This window comes from Sander lucioperca, chromosome 13, assembly GCF_008315115.2.
Source record: "Sander lucioperca isolate FBNREF2018 chromosome 13, SLUC_FBN_1.2, whole genome shotgun sequence".
Taxonomy (NCBI): Eukaryota; Metazoa; Chordata; class Actinopteri; order Perciformes; family Percidae; genus Sander; species Sander lucioperca.
In genome coordinates, this window is record NC_050185.1 from 26457472 (window position 1) to 26467141 (window position 9670).

Genomic DNA, 9670 nt, shown 5'->3' on the forward strand with positions numbered 1-9670 from the left:
ACTTGTGCTTTTCATCTGCACGTACGGCAGAACAGAAAATCTGCACTTTCCCTTAAGTTACCAGGTAATGCTTGCTAGCTAGCTAACTTGGTTGGCAGAACACTGAACAAGATATTTTTAGGCGACCAAAATGTTCCAATAAACTTTGAAGAAGTGAAAACACAAGGTAAGAGGGTCAAAGTTTAAGATGAAAAATGGACAACAGCCAAAAACAAGTTCAGGTCTACTTTAATGTCCACAGTGTTAGCATGGTTAGCATCTCTAAGCCTCTGTCCTGTTTGACAGGTCCTAAAGCATAAAATAAACAGTAATTTCTAAGTGTCTGACAACATTATGGAAAGGATCCCTACAGAGATAGAGCTTTTTGTTAAAGAGTAAGATCCTTTTTGTTTAACATGAAACAGCCCCAAAATCACCATCACCAAACCCACCAAACTCCACTTAAATAAACAATAATTTTATCATCGTAAAACTCACTTTATTCAAAGTGAACAGAAACTGAATGAAACAAAAGCCGTCTTGGTTCATCTTTATATTGTTCCAACAATCACCTCTCTGGTTTGGTTGAAATAAACCCTTAATTAATGTAATCAACATTTACATGTGGAAATATGCTGGCTCTATACACGCTAAAAGTATTGATGATGATAGCAATCTCTGTGCCGTTTCATGTTAAACAAAAAGGATCTTATTCTTTAACAAAAACATCTTTCTCTGTAGGGAACCTCTCCATAATGTTGTCAGACATTTAAAATAATAAGCTGAGCATGTCAGCGGCAAAAACAGCACTTTTAGTGGACGCTAACAGTTGTCCTATAGGGTTACATTGCAGCCTGGTTTGTGGCTGCCCAATGCTGGACCAATGTCAAAGATTATTGTTCACATTAGTCACTTAGACCCCTATGCATGGGAAAATAGGGTCCAGGTTAACCCTTTCATTTAGTATTGAGTCATTTTGCCTCTGTCATAATTTTTTTTTTCCTGGTAAACCCTATGAAGAACTTTTCTCTGACCGCTTCGATCTGCAGTCCGTAGATAACAGAGTTCAGAGCAGGAGGGACCACGTGGAACAAGATGGAAGCCAGCTTCCTGTGGTCTGACAAGTCGGGGAAACGATGGAGAATGATGATGATGCTTCCTGACACGAACATGATGATGTAAACAGCCAGGTGGGTGGCGCAGGTCTGCAGCGCTTTGCTGTTCAGAGCTTTGTTCTTACTACTCAAACACACCATGGCGATCCTCAGATAGGTGAGCGTGACACTGCCGAGGGATGAGCCCAGCAGCACCACCGTGTAGCCGAGACCGTAGATGTTATTGATGAGAACGATTTCACAAGACAGTTTGAACAAGGACGCGTTGTCGCAGAATGGGTTGTGTATGACCCACCTGCAGCGTGACAAACGGACGCTGAGGCCCACGAGGATCACCACCATCAATAAAGCCACCGCCCAGGCTGACACCGACAGCAACACCACAATCCTGTTTGTCATGATGGCGGCATACCGCAACGGGTTGCAGATGGCCACGTAACGATCAAAAGCCATGATCATGAGCACCGTGTGTGTGGCGCTCGCATAAATGTGACCACAAAACGCCTGAACGACACATTCATAATAATAAATGTATCGGTCTGTGATTGGAGTAAAAACGTCACTCAGCAAGGGAGGGATGATGGTCGTCGCCCCAAAAACATCATTGATGCTCATGTTGCAGAAGAGTAGATACATGGGCAGGTGGAGGCTCCTGTCTGCGAAGATCAGCACCACCAGGCCGATGTTGGACACCATGATGAAGACGTAGATGAGGAGGAGGAGGATGAAGGCGGGAAAGGAAGACTCAGGGCTGACATTTAACCCCTCCAGCTGGAGAATATCCAGGTTGAAAGTTGCATTGTCCATGCTGCAGGGTGATAACAGTTTAAATATCATGTAATATATGTTGAGCCAGCTTGAACACAAAAGTTTGAACCCCTAACCCTAACCCGCTAAACCTAACCCCCTAACCATAAATAAAGTTAATGTTAAACAGAACTTTAGTCCTATTTTATGGTAAAATTAACAACTGAACTTTGTTCTCCAGATTTAATTATTTCATATGAATCAGGTTTACCCAGAATATATTATAAATCTTGTCAATTAAAATTTTTTGTAGTGTGAATTAATGCAGAAGTTCCCCTTAAATAAACCACAGTACAATTTGAATAAACAGTTGTTCATGGCTCTCTCCATTTTATCAGATTTTCTACTTTTCAATTTCTTTCGCTCAGTCTGGAGGTTGCGCAGAAATCTAATCAACTTTTTGATATAGTTTTAAGTCTTTGTTTAATAGCAGCAGTTAAAAAACTTAAAAAATACTTTTTTTTAATGTAAAAGAACATTATTAGCACTGTCATAGAAACATATTGTTCATAAAATTGGACAGAATTATTTCGCCACACTAAAATGTAAATGGATACTTTGGTATGTTTCAACCTGGACTCTATTTTCTCATGTTTTTGTGTCCAAGTGACTGATGGGAACAAGATCTATGGCCATCAAAATTGGTCCAGTATTTGGCAAGACGAAACAAGCTGCAATGTAATGTTAATTGGCAAATGTTCACTAAAAGTGCTGTTTTTACAGCTGACAGGCTCAGATTATTATTCTAAGTGTCTGACAACATTATGGAAAGGATCCCTACAGAGATAGACCTAAGTCGACAGAAACAAAATTAAACTATTAAAAGCCGTCTTGGTTCATCTTTCCACTGTTCCAACAATAATAAATCTAGTTTGGTTGACATAAAACCTTAATTTACCAATTTATGCCGATCAATACTGGACCAATTTCAATGATTTCTTTGTTCAAATTAGTCACTTACACACCAATGCACGGGAAAACATTTAAACTTTATTTTCTAACCTACTTAAGAAATGAAACCGGCTTCAAATATAAAAATCTTCAAAGTCAAGTCAAACATTAACACTGCATCTAAACAAGTTCACTTAACTGGGGAAGCAGAATATATTTCACATTTTCAGGCACAAAGACAGAATCCTTCTCTACATGTTTTACCTTTTGGGCAGTCTCATCTGTCTCCAAATTCAAAACAGGAAACACAACACAAAATTCACCACAATCTACTAGAAGAGCGGACAAAATTCCTGTGCAAACATTGAAATTTTAAAATTTACAGATTAGGCTGCTTCAATAAAAACAAGTATTAGTTCCTATTTATTTTCTGTCATTCAGGCTACAAAACATTTCAGTCAACTAAAATGTTTGGGCAAGCCTATACGTACGTCTACAGCCGAGCAACTTGTCCTCTAAATTTAGCCTCAATAACCTTGACCTTGAGTTTCTTTAGACTAGCTATTGATTACAACTCCAAAAAAAAGTCTTGAAGGAAGATGGAGAATTAAAAGTTTACCAAAAATGTCTCTTTTGATAGTAAAGGTTGCAGACCTCTATGCTAGAAGGACAATATTATTGCAAAACAGTTTCAATAATTACAGAACAGGCCACTTTAATGAAAACAGAAGATATTTCCTAAAACCACACTACAACTCATCCGTCTCTTCCAGAATCTGTCAAACAGCACAAACCTGGAACATCACATCTCTCAAATCAATAAAACAGTGATCCTGGAGAATCTCAGATGATAGTTATGCCATTGTTTTACTATTTGTTTGTGCATTTGTGCTTTTAAGCTTTGTATGTGCTCTTGTATGTTTTATTTTAATGCCATCAATCTGCCAGGGACTACAGATGAAAATTAGCCTAAAATTAGAAAATAACTAGTCATGTTCTGTGTTGATTAATGTGCATTGCCCCTTTAAATAAAAGAAACGTAAAACACAGAATAGCTACAGTGAGTTAACTGTTCTCAGAACATATCTGTACTGTTTATATAAAACAAATATGAACAGTAAATACAAAGCAGCTCTATAACATTCACCATGCTTTAGTTAAATGATTTTAAGTTCTTTAAAACACTTTGAAAATCTAACGTGGAAGATTGTTTTCCAGTTTGACAAAACACAGTTCATTTTGTTCATCAACGTTAACATTTCAGTTAGTTATCTTTTTCTACACAACATGCAGATACAGTTCATTCAATATTCAGTGAGCAGTGAGAAACATTGCTAGGCTGAGTGAGTGTGTGTCAGGCTTACTTGTTGATGTGAACCTCCTCCAGTCAGACCAGAGTTGGACTGCAGACTCTTTCTATAAACTGTCTGAGCAGCACTATAAGCCAGACCTCCACTGGGGGCCCCTGAGGGCTTTGATGTCTTCATACCCGAATCATTTAATGATGTTTTTAAGTTTCATTCAACTTTGTTGAACTTGTATGAAGTGCACTGTGTTCTTCACAGATGTTATCTGACTTCAACTTTTCTGCACATGACACATGATTGCTTCAACAACCATGAGTTCTGTCTAAAAATCTAACTCTTCAAACTGCCATACTCAGCATAATTATATATATATATATATATATATATATATATATATATATATATATATATATATATATATATATTACTTTGTATTTCTGCTTGGTCTTTGTTGTGCATCTGTTTTTATCTATTATTTGTAAATGTAAGGTGTCCTTGAGTGTCGAGAAAAGGCACCGATAAATGAGTGTATTGTAATTATTTAAAGTACCTTCATTATAAGTCTAATCCTGATCTTGATCTCATCCATAGTATTGTGTTTACTTATATCACTGTGCAAATGTTAGAGACTGTCCTCCCATGGAAAAAAGTTCACGTAAGTTGTTTGTTCAAGCAGCAATTACGACCTATATTTACATTTACATTGCCAGTGCCCCTCTAGTGGCAGTAGTAATCATGACGTGAGAAAGCAGGAAGTAAGGTGACGAAGTAGAAGAGCGCCAAATTTCCACGTAATAAAGGATGGGTAAAACAGGAATTTCAGCCAGTTTGAAAATTAGTAAAAGTAAATGACAGGTTTTTTTTGACTGACCTGAGGACCACTGTGTCTGTTCATGTAAGTTCTCCTCAGTCACTTATCTGTTCATGCTGGATTTCATTAAAATTCTGCTGGCTTAACTAACAGTAGCAATCTTTTTTCTTCTACTGTTTTAAGGTCAAGAACAATCTTCTGTCGAGCAGCGGAAGATGGTGGCCACCTTTATGTGCCACACCATGGCCACAGCTGACTGCTTCTACGCCCTCAGCCTGAACGTGGCCCACGTTCAGGATGAGGGAGCATTTCCGCCAGGCCCTCACCCACACCGTGCCATCACCGGAGTCACCAGAAGCCTCCTCCTCCACCACCAGGAAGAGGTCCCGCAAGCCTGAGTCCTCCTCCATTTCTGAGGACAAAACCCCTGTCCCTTACCAGGAGTCAGGGACCTCGGGACTGGAGGAGGAACTTCAGGACATGGAGGAGAGGGAGTTCATGGCGAGGCTGTAAAATGTAAGTAAAACGCTAAGATATGTACTTTAAAGACTCAGCCCATTTTACGTCTGTTACACCAGACCTCACTCTGTGTTTTGTGTTTGTGTTTCTTCAACAGACACTAGAGAAGGCCCGAGAAGTCTCGTGAACACGCCAGTGTGCGTCAACCTAACTTGTGTGGAGGGAAACGTCTTCAGGCACAACCCATACTAAAGTGTACACAGGCACAGATTCACGAGGGAGTGGAGGGGGGCATTTTATGGCATTTTGATAAGATCGTAGTGATATTAATCAAATACAGTAATGCACAAAAAGATGTTATGGTTTCTATGGGAGAAAAACAAACAACTAACATATGTACATTAGCCATGCCCTACAGGAATTTGGATTTTGTGCGTTGATACATTTTGAAACCACTGCACCACTTCAATACATGATACATGATGTTCTAATGTCTGTAAGTTTTACATAAATTAAATAATTTGCACATATATGTATGTGTATGTTGTCAGTCACTGTACATTTAGGTTGAAATTGAGTGACGGTTGACATTGAAATTATATCAAAATATGTCAATAAATTTTGATATCATTTTGACATCAATGTTTGATGACATCAACATCAACATCATGACATCTTGACATCAAATAAATGTTGAATTGACATAAAATGCCAACAAAGCATGACATCAAAATAACATCAAAATGACATCAGCAGTGGTCAAAATCTTGACATCAAATTTACGTCAATATGACTTTCATTTTTGACCTATTTCGTGACATAATTTTGACGTCAGTGTTTGATGTCATATTGATATTAAATTGACATCAAAAGCCCACTGGGAAGTGTGTGTTTTTTTATATAGATTTTAATTTAATGCAATAAAAATGTAAAAGTGCTTAAAGTGTGTAATATAATGTAAAACAAAGTTTTGTTTTCTGAAATAAGGCATACTGGCATAGTAACCCAAGTTAGGTTATTTTTGACCCAACTCCTGGGTTAAAAAGAGACCAACTAATTTCTAGGTTATTTCAACCCAGAAAATTGGGTTGTTCTTTTGACCCAGAAGTTGGGTTATATTAACTACAATGTTGGGTTATTTTAATCAAACATTTGGGTCAGGTATTTAACCCAGAAGTTGGGTCAAAGAGAATAACCCAATTTTCTGGGTTGAAATAACCCAGAAATTAGTTGGTCCCTTTTTAACCCAGGAGTTGGGTTATGAGTTTTTAGTGTGTTGGCCAACCACTACGTCTACGATCCTCAACGTTCCCTGACTTTTTGCAAGTGTACCTATAAGAATAGATGCTGGTTTGAAGACAAAGGGTAGTAACACCAAATATTGATGTGATTTAGATGTTTTTTTGGTCGCTCACTTTGCATTTTGTAAATTGATAAAAATAAACAATCATTATTTATATTTTTGAAAGCATTCTTAGTGTACAACATTTTCTCCACACCTGCCTAAGAATTTTGCACAGTACTGTATATATAATATATACATTTTATATAATAATTTTCTTCCTTGGCCCATGCTACACCCTTCCACCAAATTTAATGAAAATCGGGCCAGTAGGTTTTCTGTGATCCTGCTGACAAACGAACAAACTATTAAAAAAACTTTTTGCCAGAGATAATGAAAGACCAAAGGGTTGGGGCATGCAGTGGTGTATACCACGATGAGTAACTTCTGTGACAATAGTTTGAGGATTTTAAGTTAGGATTTAGATTGCATCATAACACAGAGATGGAACTTGTGCAAATTACAAATGATCTTCTAACTGCTTCAGACAAAGGACTTGTCTTACTAGATCTTAGTGTTGCATTCAACACTGTTGACCATACCATCCTGTTACAGTGTCATTAAAGGAACAGCACTAAGCTGGTCTGAGTCTTTGTTATCAGATCAATCTCATTTAGTTATTGTTACTGATGACGTTACATGTTACATGTCATTTAGCTGACGCTTTTATCCAAAGCGACTTACAATTGCTATAGATATATGTCAGAGGTCACACTCCTCTGGAGCAACTAGTGGTTAAGTGTCTTGCTCAGGGACACATTGGTTGATGTATCGCAGTGGGATTCGAACCCGGGTCTCCCACACCAAAGGCATGCGTCATATCCACTGCGCCATCACCAACCCTTGATGAATCCTCCAGGCACGCTAAAGTTAGCCATGGTGTTCCACAAGGTTCAGTGCTTGGACCAATTATATTCACCTTCTATATACTTCCTCTTAGCAATATTATTAGTAAACAGTCTGTTAATTTTTACTGTTATGCAGATGATACCCAATTATTCCTATCAATCAAGTCAGATGAAACCAGTCAGTTAGTTAAACTTCAAACATGCATTAAGAACTTACAATTCTAGATGACCAACAATATCCTGATGTTAAACTCAGACAAAACTGAAGTTAGTGTGCTGGGCCCTACACACCTACAAAGCTCAATATCTAAAGATATAGCTACTCTGGATGGCATTGCACTGGCCTCCAGCACTACTGTCAGAAATCTAGGAGTTATTTTTGATCAGGATATATCCTTTAACGCCCACATAAAACAAATCTTAAGAAACGCCTTTTTTTCAGCTGCGTATCATTGCCAAAATTAGGCACATCCTGTCTCAAAACGATGCAGAAAATATAATAATTCCTTATCAGATTGAAAAAACAAATCTCTCTCCAGCTGATCCAGAATGCTGCAGCACATGTACTGACATGATCTAAGAAAAGAGACCATATTTCTCCCGTATTAGCTTCTCTGCATAGGCTTCCTGTGAAATGCAGTATTGAATTTAAAATCCTACTCCTGACCTACAAAGCTCTTAATGGTCAGACACCATCATATCTTAAAGAGCTCATAGTACCTTACTGTCCCACTAGAGCACTGCGCTCCCAGAATACAGAGTTACTTGTGGTTCCCAGAGTCTCCAAAGTAGAATGGGAACCCTCAGTCTGGGTTCGAGAAGCAGACACAGTCCCCACATTTAAGAGTAAGCTTAAAACTCTCCTCTTTGATTAAGCTTATAGTTAGGGAGTGACAAGTGGTAGCGTTCGCCTAGACCGGCGGGGGAGTGTGTGTATCTCCAGACACAGTGCCCCCTCCTTCTTACTGCTTCCTTATCAAAGTTGTCTGATTCATCTACCAATCCTTTGTAGGCTGGCTCAGGTTTGCTTTGAACCAGCACTTAGTTATGCTGCTATAGTTTTAGACTGCCTGGGGACTTCCTTTGACACACTGAGCCCCTCTCTCCTCTCTCTTTCCATCTGTGTGCATTCATGTCCCAGTAATGGTTGTTACTAACTTAGTTCCGGGGAGATCAACCCTTCTAAAGTGAGTCATCCAGCGGAGATTTAACGGCAGGTAAACAAAGACCTCCGTGTACTTGTGCCAGGGCTGGACTGGCCATCTGGCACAGCAGGCATTTTCCCGGTGGGCCGACTCACTTTTGGGCCGAATCGCCGATATAATTTATAAGCCTTTTTTTTTTTTCTTTTTTTTTTAAAGGTTACCTTGTTAGAAAATAGGCTACAGAACATTTCATTCTGTATTGACAGGTGCAATATTAGAATTCTTTTAAAATTACATTTATATCTGCATTTATATCAAAACCTAGAGACTTTCAAACATCAACATGTCATTTATTAATATGTATTTGTGTCAAAATTACATATAAACATCTTTTCGTATTCTATTTTGCCTGGAAATGCTTCCAACATGCTTGCGTGTCGTGTGAAAAATAGGCGTCGGTTCTATTTCTAGCATGCACGCGTTTTCAGCGCTGTTCGAGCCGCGCCCGAGACGTGCGTATCATGCAGGCAGTGTGTAAACTCTAACCTGTTAACATGGGAGCTGAAATATAAACGGACACGCCACGCAGCTGACACGCTCACGCGATGCAGCCAGTGTGTAGCCGGCCTAAGAGGACTGTCTGCAGGGAATGTGTCTGACCAATCACGGTGGGTGTGGGCTGCCTGGGCCAAAAATGCCAGGGCCGATTTTTTTGTCCCAGTCCAGCCCTGACTTGTGCTGTTCATCTGCATGTACGGCAGAACAGAAAATCTGCACTTTCCCTTAAGTTACCAGCTAATGCTTGCTAGCTAGCTAACTTGGTTGGCAGAACACTGAACAAGATAATTTTAGGCGACCAAAATGTTCCAATTAACTTTGATGAAGTGAAAACACAAGGTAAGAGGGTCAAAGTTTTAGATGAAAAAATGGACAACAGCCAAAAACAAGTTCAGGTCTACTTTAATG

At 38.9% G+C, this 9670-nt stretch overlaps 1 protein-coding gene across 1 annotated transcript; it reads right to left on the reverse strand.

Moving 5' to 3' along the window:
* Positions 1 to 950: 950 nt before the first annotated feature.
* LOC116060400 (olfactory receptor 5B17-like) lies at positions 951 to 5832 on the reverse strand. The gene is made up of 2 exons (XM_031313934.2): positions 5813 to 5832; positions 951 to 1902 (listed from the first exon to the last, which is right to left on the reverse strand). The coding sequence occupies exon 2, from the start codon at positions 1899 to 1901 to the stop codon at positions 951 to 953; it is 951 nt and encodes a 316-aa protein (XP_031169794.2). The 5' UTR covers position 1902; positions 5813 to 5832.
* Positions 5833 to 9670: the final 3838 nt, after the last annotated feature.